The sequence below is a fragment of the Dermochelys coriacea genome, chromosome 2 (assembly GCF_009764565.3).
Source record: "Dermochelys coriacea isolate rDerCor1 chromosome 2, rDerCor1.pri.v4, whole genome shotgun sequence".
Taxonomy (NCBI): domain Eukaryota; kingdom Metazoa; phylum Chordata; order Testudines; family Dermochelyidae; genus Dermochelys; species Dermochelys coriacea.
In genome coordinates this window covers 249,420,984-249,437,921 of record NC_050069.1, presented here as the reverse complement: position 1 = coordinate 249,437,921, position 16,938 = coordinate 249,420,984, and the positions used below count along the sequence as shown (strand labels likewise).

The following is a 16,938-nucleotide window of genomic DNA, read 5'->3' as shown; positions in this document are numbered from 1 at the left end:
GCGGCTGCTGCACAGGGGACTTAGGGGAGCAGGAAGCTGATATGGGGGCTACCAGTCCACCCTGGTTCCAAGCCCCCACCAGCTAGCTGCAACAGGCTGCTCTGCACTGCAAACAGTGGACAAAGCAGGCGGCTGCCAAATGATGTTATAGGGGAGCATTGTGCACCTTTAAACGAGCATGTTCCCTAATTGATCGGCAAAATAACAACGAAATGTTAACTGGGACGACTTTAAGTGAGGAGTTACTATATAAGATTAAATGCCTTTAGGAAGATCTAAATATGAGGAACTGGACAGTAATCTTAATACACAGCAATTATAAACAGGGCTTCAGACTTATCAAATTCATCTGACTAGGTTCTATTCAAATTGGGGCTGTCAATTAATTGCAGTTAACTCATGGGATTAACTCAAAAAAATTAATTGCGATTAATCGCACCGTTAAACAATAGAAGACCAACTGAAATTTATTAAAGATTTTGGATATTTTTCTACATTTTCAAATATATTGATTTCTATTACAACACAGAATATGAAGTGTACAGTGCTCACTTTATATTATTTTTATTACAAATATTTGTACTGTAAAAATGATAAACAAAAGAAATAGTAGTTTTCAATTCACCTCATACAAGTACTGTAGTGTGTTTCTATAGTGAAAGTATAACTTACAAATGTAGATTTTTTTTGTTATATAACTGCATGAAGAAACGAAACAATGTAAAACTTTAGCTTACTCAGTTCTACTTCTTGTTCAGCCAATTTCTAAGAGAAACAAGTTTGTTTACATTTACGGGAGATACTGCTGCCTGCTTCTTATTTACAATGTCACCTGAAGGTGAGAATAGGCATTCACATGGCACTTTAGTAGCCGGCATTGCAAAATATTTACGTGCTAGATATGTTAAACATCCGTATGCCCCTTTTTGCTTCAGCCACCATTCCAGATGACATGCTTCCATGCTGATAATGCTCGTTAAAAAATAATGCATTAATTAAATTTGTGACTGAACTCCTTGGAGGAGAATTGTATGTCTCCTGCTCTGTTTTATCTGCAATCTGCCATATATTTCATGTTATAGCAGTCTCGGATGATGAGCCAGCACATGTTGTTTGATTTACGAACACTGTCACTGCAGATTTGACAAAACTCAAAGAAAGTACCAATGTGAGATTTCTAAAAATAGCTACAGCACTCGACCCAAAGTTTAAGAATCTGAAGCGCTGTTCAAAATCTCAGAGGGACGAGAGCAATACTCCAATGCGGAAACTACAGAACCCAAACCACCAAAAAAGAAAATCAACTTTCTTCCGGTGGCATCTGACTCAGATGATGAAAATGAACATGCATCGGTCCGCGCTGCTTTTGATCGTTATCGAGCAGAACCTGTTATCAGCATGGATGCATGTCCTCTGGAATGGTGGTTGAAGCTTGAAGGGACATATGAATCTTTAGCGCATCTGCTACGTAAATATCTTGCGACGCCAGATACAACAGTGCCATGTGAACGCCTGTTCTCACTTTCAGGTGACATTATAAGCAAGAAGCGGTCAGCATTATCTCCTGCAAATTGTAAGCAAACTTGTTTGTCTGACTGACTGGCTGAACAAGAAGTAGGATTGAGTAGACTTGTAGGCTCCAAAGTTTTACATTGTTTTATTTTTGAATGCAGTTTTTTTTGGTACATAATTCTACATTTGTAAATTTAACTTTCATGACAAAGAGATTACACTACAGTACCTGTATTAGGTGAATTGAAAAATACTGTTTCTTTTGTTTTTTACAGTGCAAATATTTGTAATCAAAATAAAAATAAAGTGAGCACTTGACACTTTGTATTCTGTGTTGTAATTGAAATCAATATATTTGAAAATGTAGAAAACATTCACATTTTAAAAAATAAATAGTATTCCATTATTGCTTAACAGTGCAATTAATCACAATTAATGTTTTTAATTGCTTGACAGCCCTAATTCAAACAGATTCAGTTGGTTCTTAACAGTGGCACTGTGAACACTATTGATACACTGGAAACTATACTTCGCTAGCAATTTCAGCTACCATCACAGCCAGTCTCTGTATTTTGCAAGTCATAATAATTTCTCAATCAGAGAATTTCAGCCACACTGACTGTCTTTTGCCTCACAGCATTTGTTTACTTATACTGTATATTGACAAAAGATAGGGTATGTCACTAGTGATTAATATGGCTCTGTGCTTCCTTGATAGAAAACAAAATATTCACTGTATCTTCATTTACAAGCTACAGCTTATAGTAAATGTTTATTATTTGCTCCTATAGTCTTAAAGACAGGGTGAGTTCAAAAATAAGAAAGCTTTTGTTAGTAACTTCACAGAAACAAGATTAATAAATGAGGGTGTCTTCACAAAAAGCCTAAGCCACAATCCTGCAGCAGTGTTCCATAAGCAAAGATCTGTCCATGCAGATCCAGTTGCAGCAGTGGTGCAAAACATGTAAGAATATTCCATATTTTTTCCAGATGAAAAGTATTAGAGACATTTTGTATACAGAATCAGAATGTCTCTTCCTCAGGGAGCTTACAGTGTGTATAGAAAACATACAAAAGCACACATCTAACAAAAGGAATATAACCAGGTAGTCATTTTTGGCAGGCATCTTGTTCCACTGTTTTATTTTCTTATTGACATCTATTTTGAAAATGCTTCTTTGGAGGGTTATAGAGCATTCAATGGTGAATGTTGATGCATACAACAGACCAGGCTACATGTGAGAGAATAACTTTATAGCACTTTCAAAGCTATGTATAAACACACATTTTTAAATGGAACTAGTGGTCTTACCTCCATTTGCATCTGTAAGTTCTGTTCTCCTCAAGAACCCCAAATAGCCAGTCCGAGCCCAAATAGTCTGTGTGTCTCCAAAGCTGAGTCTTGAATTAAAGTGATCTGATTGCAGAGATTCATCTCCATATATGGTAAAATATCCACTGGCATTATGAGCACTGTGAACCCATATCTAAGTTAAAAGCAATTACACTGGCATTAATTAAAGTATCTATCCAGAGTGAAGAATTCTTGAAAATTCTTGCATCTATTTTTAATCATAACTAGATATTTCTATGACGTTTTCTAATTCAACACTCACCTTATTTCTATATTTATTTGAGGGCCAAATCCTGCTTGCCTGACACATGTGTAGCTTTGCTGAAGTCAATGAGTGAGGTTCTGTGCCTCTTAAAGGTGCAGCGTAGGCCTCAGACCTCAGGGAAGTGGTGCCTAGCCTTTGCATCCTCCCTGGTCTTGGGCTGCTCTGCGGGCTCAAGGAGCTCCTGGCATAACTTTGACAAGCCCCCAGAACTGTCTAATTTCTATCAGTCTCATAGGATTGTACTGTGGGCTGCAGTGCTACCCAGCATTTCCACAGTGCTGCGTTCTGTGATGCTGCCCCAACATGCCCCTTCCACGCATGCCCGCTACACTAGCACTTTGAGGGTGGTCCTTTGATGACAACTTTACAGACAGGTCTTTTACAGTGTCTATGCTTAGGGGAAATTCTTCCCCAACTTGATCCAAGACTGTTTATACTGCCCTGGTCTTTTCATTTGGTATAAAGCCTAGGGGCCAGAAACTCCCCAAAAAGACTACTTTGGTGAGTGTGCCTCTTCGTTATCAAACAATAATAGCACTTAGTATTTACAAAGCACATTTCATCTTCAAAATATTAAAGAGAGCTTCACAACAACTCTTGAGAGACAGGCAAGTCAGTACTAAGCTATTTTAATTACCTTTTTCGGAATAATGAAAAAGGCACTGACAGTACTTTTTAGCCAAAATATTGTACTCAGCCTTAGCACAAAACATTGGGATTTCAGGAACTCATTTTTTCAGAAAGATTATATATTCTCAAAAGTTGTACTGTAATTTTAATCATGACCGTACAAGTTATTTCATTTATTGAAATCTTTATTTGTTCATTGAAAATAAAATGTTAAGTTCAATTTTATTATTCTCTGAAACATGAAATAAGCAGGAAATGTGTACAGCTTTGCTAAACTACATTGAACAGAACATTTTAGGTTATAGTGATCAGAAAAAGAATAAAGGAATTCTATGCAGTTGAACAGGTTTCAGAGTAGCAGCCGTGTTAGTGAGCTGTAGCTCACGAAAGCTTATGCTCAAATAAATTTGTTAGTCTCTAAGGTGCCACAAGTACTCCTTTTCTTTATGCAGTTGAAGTTAGACTAATCAAAGAAATATCCATTACTCTGTGTCAGAAGTAATAAGACAAGTAGAAAATGTAGATGGAAAAAACAGGTTATTTTAAAAAAGGGTTTCCAAGCTTTTCTTAAAGAGATACTCATAGTTTTGAAGTTCAACAAGAAAAAGGTTTTTAGCAGTAACAGCAACTCTTTTACTGTTAATTTCACACATTATAAAGCTGAATGGTCTACAGGTATTTATGAGCTTGGCATATTTTTATATTTATTTAAGGAAGCCACTAATACAGTGTAAAGTGGCTTTTGCTCCTGTAATTTCATTTATTACAGTTCGAGGGGCAATTTTTGTGACTCACCTCACCAAGATGAGAATCTCCTAAGGGTCCCTTTGTTTCAGGATTAGCAATTATGATGCGAACTCCAGGGAGGATCTATTAAAAGACAAAGTGAGTCATATTCTGTAAGAAACCAGATGATGTACATGTCTGTTTATGTAACTATATAAATGATACTTGTCCCCAGAAGCGCTTTACCTGACTCGTTAAAAAAAATCTTTAAAAAATTTGACATATTACTTAAGGAATGGTATTAGCTAGCTGTGGTAGATATACCTAATTCTGAGCTGTTACAGATTGCTGCCAGTAAACTTTTTGATAAGAAAATCCCTCTCTTTCCTTTTTATCAGTCAAGGGATTCAGATGTGGAAGAAAACTACAACTAAGAGAGTAAGCCAATCCAGACTGACTGTATTTAGGAAATGCTGCAAACCCTCCTCTTTGTAAAAGCCTTTCTGTCATAAGAATGACATAACAATGACACCCCCTTCCTAACAAAAATAAATAAATAATTTTTAAAATACTGAATAGGCTCTAAAACATTCAAAACCAAATAGAGTTTCTTCTCAGAAATGGGACAAGAACCAGTGACTGCAGGAAATCCACTATGGCTTCCTATGGAAGGTGCCCAGACACTGTAAGAACAGATGGCAGGATAAAACTCTGATAGACAGATAGTGTTTGATGCCAAAGATAACATTCACATGGGGAAAATAATTAATATATTGTGGTGCCAAGAGCCTCCATTTCAGTTCTTTAAGCTAGATTGTCTGGATGCTCAGGGCAGCAATAATAGATCCTTACAGAAACTGGTTCAAATTTAGCCCAGCTTGGTAGCAATAAGTAAATATATAGCTCTTTTATAGCGCTTTTCATCAGTAGATCTCAAAATGCTCTACACAGACAATCAGTATCATCCCCATTTTACAAAGGAGGAAACCGAGGTATGGGGAGGTAAGATGACTTGTCCATGATCACCAACTCAGCCAGTGACAGAGTCAGGTATAGAACCCAGGTTTCTTGAGTCCCTGTCCAGTGGTCTTACCACCAGCCCACACTGTTTCCCATACCTCCCAGAGATGTTTCCCCTGCCAGATGTCTGGTGGCCTATGAATAATGTGGAAATGTCTTGGTGGTCTCAGTCCAATTTACAGAAGATATGTGTCATCATTAAAACCACCACTGCCAAGAAAGATGCCAGTAGTTGTCTCTAAAGCAAGTCAGAGGACTGCATAGGCAGATAGTGAACTACCATCTCAGGAGTAGGAAGCAATTCCCTCAGAACAAAGGGAGATAAGTTGTTAGAATAATGTTAAGAGCTCTGTCAATGCTACTGTGCTGTAATGTCTCTGTGGATAACGACAGGACTGCTGTCTGTACAGCTGTTAGAGCTTTCCTCACCACTAAATTCACCTTAGAAAAATTAACAAAGTGGAAATTAAAGAAACGTTTAACAGTACAGAAGACGTGTTCAGTACTTACTTTTCCTGATTCCATTAGGGGCAAGCTATGAGGCGATCCTCTCTCTACTAAACGAACTCTGTAAAATAAACATAACAATAGCGTGCATCAGACCTGATTACATGTATGGTTATTTTATTTCAATAAGGTATTTTTAAAGAAAGGTAACTAGGACAGCTTCATGGTTGCAATACTGAACATGAATTCAAAAAGTATGACATCTGTGCAATGGTAAATAATATCCAGAACAGGAAACCCTGTAGAACGTAACTGGGGAAATAATGAAAAAAGGCATTAGTGAACATTTCTTCAAATATAGAACTCTGCAATGGTATTTGCAGCCTTTTATTTATTTCCAGTAGACTTTTTGTTCAGAGCATATTCAAAGGAAATAAAAATCTGTTCACAACAAACAGAATCATCCTTCAGTTTCCCATAATCTATTTATAAATGTTTCAATCGTCTAGTCAAGGCATAGCAACTTGTGGCTTAGGTGACCAATCGTACTGCAAGAATAGCTAGTAGTGAAAGACAGGGTCATAGCAAGTAGCTCACAACTAAACAGACTGATATAGGTCTGTATTGCAACTTTTGTGTAATTATTTTAGTGGACTATGTGTTTGGCAAACACTTCAAACAACCAACGAATTTGTGAAATGGAAAGTTTATTTGCAGTCTGGGACTGACCTCTTTTCTAGTTGAGACATTTGGGTTCCCACTCTCCTTGGAAAGTCTACCTTCCTTGCCAAATGATTCACTTATACACTAGAGAAACTAGTATGGCACCCTGGAATTCTCCCTTTAGAGGTGTAGGGGAAAATTACTGGACTGGAATAGTTTGTTTTAAGGAGTCCTAAGAAGATTGACCTGCAATACACAACTTGCTGAAGGAGTCTTGGTGATGCATGTGTATTGCTGTGGGTAAGTGAAGGTCCAGGTAATCTCCACGCCAGATTTTAGCATTGAGAGGGAAGAAGACCAAGTAAGAAAGGATACAGCCGTGGGTAGGAGAATGTATATAAGGAGCGAGGGCGGTGTGGATACTAGTCTAATAGGTTATACTGGCTGTAGAATGACTGTGCCTAATAAGGTACAAAATGTGAGCGAGGCCAAACAGCAAAAATTAAGATGTTTGTACACCAATGCGAGGAGCCTAGGTAACAAAATGAAGGAACTAGAGCTACTGGTGCAGGAAGTGAAACCAGATATTATAGGGATAACAGAAACATGGTGGAATAGTAGTCATGACTGGACTACAGGTATTGAAGGGTAGGTGCTGTTTAGGAAAGACAGAAACAAAGGTAAAGGTGGTGGAGTAGAATTGTATATCAATGATGAGGTAGAATGTAAAGAAATAAGAAGCGATGCAATGGATAAGATAGAGTCCGTCTGGGCAAAAATTACATTGGGGAAGATAACTAGTAAAGCCTCTCCTATGATAGTGCTTGGGGTGTGCTATAGACCTTTTTAATGTTTTTAATAAAGTAAATACTAATGGAAACTGTGAGATCATGGGAGACTTTAACTTCCCAGATATAGACTGGAGGACCAGTGCTAGTAATAATAACAGGGCTTAGATTTTCCTAGATGCGATAGCTGATGGATTCCTTCATTAAGTAGTTGCTGAACCGACTAGAGGGGATGCCATTTTAGATTTAATTTTGGTGAATAGCGAGGACCTCATAGAAGAAATGGTTGTAGGGGATAATCTTGGCTCAAGTGATCATGAGCTAATTCAGTTCAAACTGAACGGAAGGATTAACAAAAATAAATCTGCAACTAGGGTTTTTGATTTCAAAAGGGGTGACTTTCAAAAATTAAGGAAATTAGTTAGGGAAGTGGATTGGACTGAAGAATTTATGGATCTAAAGCCAGAGGAGGCCTGGGATTACTTTAAATCAAAGCTGCAGAAGCTATGGAAGCCTTTATCCCAAGAAAGGGGAAAAAATTCATAGGAAGGAGTTGTAGACCAAGCTGGATGAGCAAGCATCTTAGAGAGGTGATTAAAAAGAAGCAGAAAGCATACAGGGAGTGGAAGATGGGAGGGATCAGCAAGGAAAGCTACCTAATTGAGGTCAGAACATGTAGGGATAAAGTGAGACAGGCTAAAAGTCGAGTAGAGTTGGACCTTGCAAAGGGAATTAAAACCAATAGTAAAAGGTTCTATAGCCATATAAATAAGAAGAAAACTAAGAAAGAAGTGGGGCCGCTAAACACTGAGGATGGAGTGGAGGTTAAAGATAATCTAGGCATGGCCCAATATCTAAACAAATAGATTTGCCTCAGTCTTTAATAAGGCTAAAAAGAATCTTAGGGATAATGGTAGCATGACAAATGAGATGAGGATATGGAGGTAGATATTACCATATCTGAGGTAGAAGCGAAACGCAAACAGCTTAATGGGACTAAATCGGGGGGCCCAGATAATCTTCATCCAAGACTATTAAAGGAATTGGTACCTGAAATTGCAAGCCCATTAGCAAGAATTTTTAATTAATCTGTAAACTCAGGAGTAGTACCGAATGATTGGAAAATTGCTAATATAGTTCCTATTTTTAAGAAAGGAAAAAAAAGTGATCCGGGTAACTACAGGCCAGTTATTTTGACATCTGTAGTATGCAAGGTCCTGGAAAAAATTTTGAAGGAGAAATTAGTTAAGGATATTGAAGTCAATGGTAAATGGGACAAAATACAACATGGTAGATCGTGCCAAACCAACCTAATCTCCTTTTTTGAAAAAGTAACAGATTTTTTAGATAAAGGAAATGCAGTGGATCTAATTTACCTAGATTTCAGTAAGGCATTTGATACCGTGCCACATGGGGAATTATTAGTTAAATTGGAGAAGATGGGGATCAATATGAACATCAAAAGGTGGATAAGAAATTGGTTAAAGGGGAGACTGCAACGGGTCCTACTGAAAGGCGAACTGTCAGGTTGGAGGGAGGTTACCAGTGGAGTTCCTCAGGGATCAGTTTTGGGACCAATCTTATTTAATCTTTTTATTACTGACCTTGGCACAAAAAGTGGGAGTGTGCTAATAAAGTTTGGAGATGATACAAAGCTGGGAGGTATTGCCAATTCAGAGAAGGATCGGGATATTATACAGGAGGATCTGGATGACCTTGTAAACCGGAGTAATACTAATAGGATGAAATTTAATAGTGAGAAGTGTAAGGTTATGCATTTAGGGATTAATAACAAGAATTTTAGTTATAAGTTGGGGACACATCAATTAGAAGTAACGGAAGGAGAAGGACCTTGGAGTATTGGTTGATCATAGGATGACTATGAGCTGCCAATGTGATATGGCTGTGAAAAAAGCTAATGCGGTTTTGGGATGTATCAGGAGAGGCATTTCCAGTAGGGATAAGGAGGTTTTAGTACCGTTATACAAGGCACTGGTGAGACCTCACCTAGAATACTGGGTGCAGTTCTGGTCTCCCATGTTTAAAAAGGATGAATTCAAACCGGAGCAGGTACAGAGAAGGGCTACTAGGATGATCCAAGGAATGGAAAACTTGTCTTATGAAAGGAGACTTAAGGAGCTTGGCTTGTTTAGCCTAACTAAAAGAAGGTTGAGGGGAGATATGATTGCTCTCTATAAATATATCAGAGGGATAAATACAGGAGAGAGAGAGGAATTATTTAAGCTCAGCACCAATATGGACACAAGAACAAATGGGTATAAACTGGCCACCAGGAAGTTTAGACTTGAAATTAGACGAAGGTTTCTAACCATCAGAGGAGTGAAGTTTTGGAATAGCCTTCCAGGGAAAGCAGTGGGGGCAAAAGATCTATCTGGTTTTAAGATTCTACTCGATAAGTTTATGGAGGAGATGGTATGATGGGATAATGTGATTTTGGTAAGTAATTGATCTTTAAATATTCAGGTAAATAGGACTAATCCCCTGAGATGGGTTATTAGATGGATGGGATCTGAGTTACCCAGGAAAGAATTTTCTGTCGTATCTGGCTGGTGAATCTTGCCCATATGGGTTTAGTTGATTGCCATATTTGGGGTCGGGAAGGAATTTTCCTCCAGGGCAGATTGGAGAGGCCCTGGAGGTTTTTTGCCTTCCTCTGTAGCATGGGGCACGGGTCACTTGAGGGAGGCTTCTCTGCTCCTTGAAGTCTTTAAACCACGATTTGAGGACTTCAATAGCTCAGACATAGGTGAGGTTTTTCGTAGGAGTGGGTGGGTGAGATTCTGTGGCCTGCGCTGTGCAGGAGGTCGGACTAGATGATCAGAATGGTCCCTTCTGACCTAAGTATCTATGAATCTAAATGAAGGTCCTAAACAAACTATCCAAACTCTAAACTCCTACCCAAGGTACAGCAAGGTGCTATGGGCTAGGAGCAATCATGGCAGATCTCCCGTTTTGTGATTCATCACTTGGTCATCTTACAGGTGGAGTACCACTTACACTTCAGCTTGTTCCATTTAGCCTGCTCTGCCAGGATAGGAAGGAGGAACAATTACAGAGCTCAGTGAATGGTCCCATTTGGAGAACAAAGCCTTGGAAATTTCAGCCCTACCGAAAGAGGCAAGTGTGGGAAGTATTTCTCTCACTGCTGACCCCAGAGCCAGCCATAGCAGCTAGGATTGCAATTGACAGGGAGGAGTGCTGAACCACAGCTTTTGTTCATGGTACTGGGGGCAAAGGATCTGGTGTGAAGGTGAAAGGGGCATGGCCAGACATATGAGCCTTGTAGACAATTCTGAATTGTTTCAATTGCAGGAATTGAGGCACTGCCCTATTGCCTTGAACTGGGGAAGAGGATAAGGTTCAGAAATTCAAGTCTGCCTGTGGAAAATATGCAGCCAAAAAAGAGGCTTGCTACAAATAGCTTGCTCAGCTCTAACCAGGCAGAAAGTAAGTGAGACAGCTGTAGCTACAATAAAATTGTGCAGAACACTTGAGTTCCAGTCATTTGTTCTAAGTAGTGCCTAATCATGTTGGTAACTAATGATGCACTCGAGTTTTCAATGCTTTCATGTTTTAAATTTTCAAATAGACAAGTACACAATATTTAAGGAAATGCAGAAGACAAATCTGGACTGACACATAATTCCTAATTCCTAAATGATGTGTACTATAGCAGTAGTTCTCAACCAGGGGACCAGGGCCCCTTGGGGAGCTGCAAACAGCTTTGAGGGGATCCCCCAAGCACAGCCAATGTTAGACTTGCTGGGGCCCAGGGCAGAAAGCCGAAACGCTGCTGTGCAGGGCTGAAGCCTGGGGCCCTGAGCCCCGCCACCTTGGGCTGAAGCTGAAACCTGAGCAACTTAGCTTTGTGGGGCCCACTGTGGTGCAGGGCCCTGTGCAACTGTCCAGCTTGCTACCTTCTAACTCTGTCCCTGGCTTTTATATGCAGAAAAACAGTTGTGGCAATGGTGGGTTGGGGGAGTTTTTACAGTACATTAGTGGGGACTTCAGAAAGAAAAACATTGAGAACCCCGGTACTAAAGAACTGAGTCTATTCTATGAAAGTTGATGTTTATGAGACAAAGAAAGTGGGAGAAATAAAAATGGTAAATTTCCAGACAGATCTTTTTGCTCAATAGTAAGGATTAATTTGACTGGTGATCTGAGTATTGTATAAGCAACAGCTTTTTTTTTTTTTTTTAAAGTTCCAATATGTTCCAGGTTAAAATAAATGCTTTATATAGGTGATCACACACTCTTTGAGAATTCACTAGAACTCAGAATCTGTTTAAGGAACACTTTCAGGTCAATTAAAGTCCAATTAAAAAAACACGCCAGAAAACCTTAAAGATTTTACATATCTAAGTGACAAGCACTACACTTAAGAAGCAAAAATCAAATGCCCAAAATACAAAATAGGGAATAACTGGCTAGGCAGCAGCACCACAGAAAAGCTCTGGTGGTTATTTGGATCACAAATTGAATACAAGATAACAGTAATACGCAGTTGTGACAAAGGCAAATGTCATTCTAGGATGTGTTAACAGGAGCGTGGACAGGAGGGATCCAATGGATATAGTGTATTTAAATTTTCAGAAAGCCTTTGACAAAGTCCCTCACCAAAGGCTCTTAAGGAAAGTAAGCAGTCATGGGATAAGAGGGAAGGTTCTTTCATGGATTGGTAACTGGTTAAAAGATAAGGAGTGCTTGTGGCACCTTAGAGACTAACATTTATTTGAGCATAAGCTTTCATGAGCTACAGCTCACTTCATTGGATGCATGCAGTGGAAAATACAGTGGGGAGATTTAAAAGATAGAAAACAAAGGGTAGGAATAAATGGACAGTTTTCAGAATCGAGAGCTATAAATAGTGGTGTCCCGCAGAGGTCTGTACTGGGATCGATCCTATTCAACCTATTCATAAATGATTTGGAAAAAGGGGTAAACAGTGAGGCGGCAAAATTTGCAGATGATACAAAACTGCTCAAGATAGTGAAGTCCCAGGCAGACTGCGAGGAGTTACAAAAAGATCTCTCAAAACTGCGTGACTGGGCAGCAAAATGGCAGATGAAATTCACTGTTGATAAATGCAAAGTAATGCACATTGGACAACATAATCCCAACTATATGTATAAAATGATGGGGTCTAAACTAGCTGTTACCACTGAAGAAAGAGATTTTGGAGTCATTGTGGATCGTTCTGTGAAAACATCCACTCAATGTGCAGCGGCAGTCAAAAAAGCAAACAGTATGTTGGGAATCATTAAGAAAAGGATAGATAATAAGACTGAAAATATCATATTGCCTCTATATAAATCCATGGTACGCCCACATCTTGACTACTGCGTGAAGATGTGGTTGCCTCATCTCAAAAAAGATATATTGGATTTGGAAAGGGTTCAGAAAAGGGCAACAAAAATTATTTGGGGTATGGAACGGCTTCCATATGAGGAGAGATGAATAAGACCGGGACTTTTCAACCTGGAAAAAAGACGACTAAGGGGGGATATGAGAGAGGTCTACAAAATCATGACTGGTGTGGAGAAAGTGAAAAGGAAGTGTTATTTACTCCTTCTCATAACACAGGGGGAGGGATAGCTCAGTGGTTTGAGCATTGGCCTGCTAAACCCAGGCTTGTGAGCTTAACCCTTGAGGGGGCCACTTAGGGATCTGGGGTGAAAATTGGGGATTGGTCCTGCTTCAAGCAGGGGGTTGGACTAGATGACCTCCTGAGGTCCCTTCCAACCCTAACCTTCTATGATTAAGAACTAGGGGCCACCAAATGAAATTAATAGGCAGCAGGTTACAAACAAAAGGAAGTATTTTTTCACACAATGCACAGTCAACCTGTGGAACTCTTTGCCAGAGGATGTTCTGAAGGCCAAGACTATAACAGGGTTCAAAAAGGAACTAGATAAATTCATGGAGGATAGGTCCATCAATGGCTATTAGCCAGGATGGTCAAGGATGGTGTCCCGAGCCTCTGTTTGCCAGAAGCTGGGAATGGGCACAGGGGATGGATCACTTGATGATTACCTGTTCTGTTCATTCCCTCTGGGGAACCTGGCGTTGGCCACTGTTGGAAGACAGGTTGCTGGGCTAGATGGACCTTTGGTCTGACCCAGTATGGCCAGTCTTATGTTCTTATATAAGACCCATTAGGCAATTGTTCTGCATATTCAGCACAGTTGAGGCATCACCTGGAGAACTGTGTCCAGTTCTGTGTTCCCCACTTTAAGAAAGATGTGAACAAATTGGAAAGAGTCCAGAGGAGAGTAACAAAATTGATAAAAGGTTTAGAAAACATGACCTTTGAGGACAGGTTGAATGAATTGGGCATGTTTAGTCTAAAGAATGCTGAGGGGGGACCAGATGACAGTCTTCAAATATGTAAAAGGTCGTTATAAAGAAGAGACTGACTAACTGTTCTTCATGTCCACCAACGGTAAAACAAGAAGTAACTGGCAGCAAGAGAGATTTAGGTTGGATATTAGGAAAAAACTATTTAATTATAAGGATAATTAAACACTGGAGCAGGCTATTTAGGAAGATTGTAAAATCCCTGTCTTTGGAATTTTTAAAGAATAGGTTAGACAAACACCTGTCATGAATGGTCTATGTATATTTAATCCAGCTCAGCATGGGGGTGGGGTGTATGGACTAGATGACCTCTTGAGGTCCCTTCCAGCCCTATACATCTATGATTACAAGTTAGAAAGACTTCTAAAATCTTAAATACAGAAAGTATTTTATGCCTGACCTAAAGACAAAATAGGCCTTTCACTGTGCCAAGGTGTTCACTGCTGTCATGGATCAGGCTGGAAAAAAATCTGTGCTAACACTGTTTTAAACTATGCCCCCACAATAAGCTCCACCCCCAAAGTACTGGTGTGCAGATGTTCTAACTGTGATCACACATGCTCTTTGGGTTCTTTGGGCTTCAGCTCCTCGTCAGTGGGGTCTGAACACACCCATGGTCTCTGCTGGACTCTTTGGGATGGGCTCACCTCACTGCCCAGTGAGGCTTATATGCCCCACCAGGCTGTTAGAACCTGACCCATTGTGGGAGCCTCACATGCCCCACTGGATTCTGCTAGGCTCCTTAGGTTTGGCTTCTTGGTTGGGGTGGAAAAAGTAACAGTGCTCATGTGCCAGCAATGCCCCTCTGCCATGTACATTGGCCAAACTGGACAGTCTCTACGTAAAAGAATGAATGGACACAAATCAGACGTCAAGAATTATAACATTCAAAAACCAGTTGGAGAACACTTCAATCTCTCCGGTCACTCGATCACAGACCTAAGAGTGGCTATACTTCAACAAAAAAGCTTCAAAAACAGACTCCAACGAGAGACTGCTGAATTGGAATGAATTTGCAAACTGGATACAATTAACTTAGGCTTGAATAGAGACTGGGAATGGATGAGTCATTACACAAAGTAAAACTATTTCCCCATGGTATTTCTCCCTCCCACCCCACCCCCCACTGTTCCTCTGATATTCTTGTTAACTGCTGGAATTAGCCTACCTGCTTGTCACCATGAAAGGTTTTCCTCCTTCCCCCCCCTGCTGTTGGTGATGACTTATCTTAAGTGATCACTCTCCTTACAGAGTGTATGATAAACCCATTGTTTCATGTTCTCTGTGTGTGTGTATATAAATCTCTCCTCTGTTTTTTCCACCAAATGCATCCGATGAAGTGAGCTGTAGCTCACGAAAGCTTATGCTCTAATAAATTTGTTAGTCTCTAAGGTGCCACAAGTACTCCTTTTCTTTTAGTGCTCTCCAAATCTCATTCACTGGTAGTACCAAAATAAGCTGTCACTCTCAGTAGGTTGTGCAGATCATAACTATAGCCTCCCCTCTCCTTTTGAAGAGCCGTGATGTAGTTAATACTTTGGTATCATTGAGGACCTGAATTAGTCCCCTTGGAGATGAATGGCACAGTTCACACCTCTTAGAGCTATGGTTTCAGATTCTGCAACACAGCAGAAAGCATGGGTCTTGTTAGATCCTTGGCTGCTCCTGGATAGCAGCTGCTTAGATAGCAACTGTGACCAAGAGTGCTTTACTAGGTGTACTTAATCCTGCTTCAATTTGGTGGTGGGGTGCATGGACTAGGGGTGACCTCTTGAGGCCCCTTCGGACCTATATTTCTATGATAAATTAGGAAGTCTTCCCCCTAAAGTACTCTACCGGGAAGGAAGAGTGAGGACTTTTTCCACTTATCCAAGCCGTTGTGACTTTCACACTAAACTACTGTACTGTTTCCTCTGTGGGGCTATACCTTGAGATCACTTGGAAGCTGAAATTAGACAGCTGAATTCTGGCTGCATACTAAGTAGTGTGTTTAAGCAGGAAACACTTTCCATTGTTTGACTGGCTGCCACAGAACTCCCAGGCAGAGTTTAAGGTGTTGGTTTTGACCTGTCATGCCCTATACATTGTAAGACACTGTTAACCAAGAAACACTCCCCCCATAACACTGCTGCAGTTGCAATCTTTGAAGCCACCTTCCTTCTTACCTCTGCATATTAGGAAAACACAGTGTAGTCTAGAGCATAGCGCATTGCTCTGATGTTAGACGATCTAGGTTCTTTTTCCAGCCCAGTCACTCATCTGCTGTGACCTGGGGCAAACTGCTTGATCTCTTTGTGCCTCTGTTTTCTCTCACATACTTTGCCTCATCTATTTAGACTGTAAATTCCTTGGGGGGCAGGGAACTGTCTCTCACTATGCATTTGTAGGGTGTTTAAGAGAATGGAGGCCCAATTTTAGTTGGGGCTTGCAATCACTACCGTAACACAAATAATAAAAACAGGAAAAGGGCCTGGTTCCTAACCCCCTGTACATTTAATATTTAACTTTTACACCCATTTTACAAAGAGCACATAGAGGCAATCTCACCCACAACCAATACAGTTTATGAAGAACTCAGGAGGGTGTCCCACAGTCGTTTAGGTAGATTAGATTAAGCTGACAAATTTCAATATGTTGGGGATGGGGGTCTATAAGAAACTATGAGACGGTAACATTCTTGCACTGAAACTAGGATTGCCATGTTCCCAGTGCAAGTCATTGGGAAATGCTGATGAAACAGTCACCACAGAGTTAAATGAAATGTGGCCCTTGATCTGTTACACTTATTAAAATATAGGTCAGAATTTTCAGGAGCATTTAAATCCCACTGAAAGCCCATGGGACTTAGTAATGATGGGTAAAAATTTTTAAAAAAAGGAGTACTTGTGGCACCTTGGAGACTAACAAATTTATTTGAGCATAAGCTTATGAAGTGAGCTGTAGCTCACGAAAGCTTATTCTCCAATAAATTTGTTAGTCTCTAAGGTGCCATAAGTACTCCTTTTCTTTTTGCGAATACAGACTAACACGGCTGCTACTCTGAAAAAAATTTCAAAGTTGCTGAAGTGGTTTAGGCACCTAAGGAATATACAGCAGCCATTTTTAAAAAAGACTCACTTGCATTAAATGGGGACCTTTTCACAATACCAGGA

General features: G+C 39.9%; 1 protein-coding gene across 10 annotated transcripts in view; it reads right to left on the bottom strand.

The window, feature by feature from the left end:
- The window catches only part of DIP2C (disco interacting protein 2 homolog C), a 513,143-nt gene that overhangs the window by 15,552 nt on the left and 480,653 nt on the right, over window positions 1-16,938 (bottom strand). For all 10 annotated transcript variants that reach the window (XM_038391694.2, XM_043509595.1, XM_038391695.2 and 7 more), the window contains 3 exons: window positions 6,018-6,075; window positions 4,557-4,631; window positions 2,825-2,999 (listed from right to left, as the gene is read on the bottom strand). In XM_038391694.2, coding sequence (XP_038247622.1) covers window positions 2,825-2,999; window positions 4,557-4,631; window positions 6,018-6,075 — 308 coding nt within the window. The remainder of the gene's footprint in view (window positions 1-2,824; window positions 3,000-4,556; window positions 4,632-6,017; window positions 6,076-16,938) is intronic.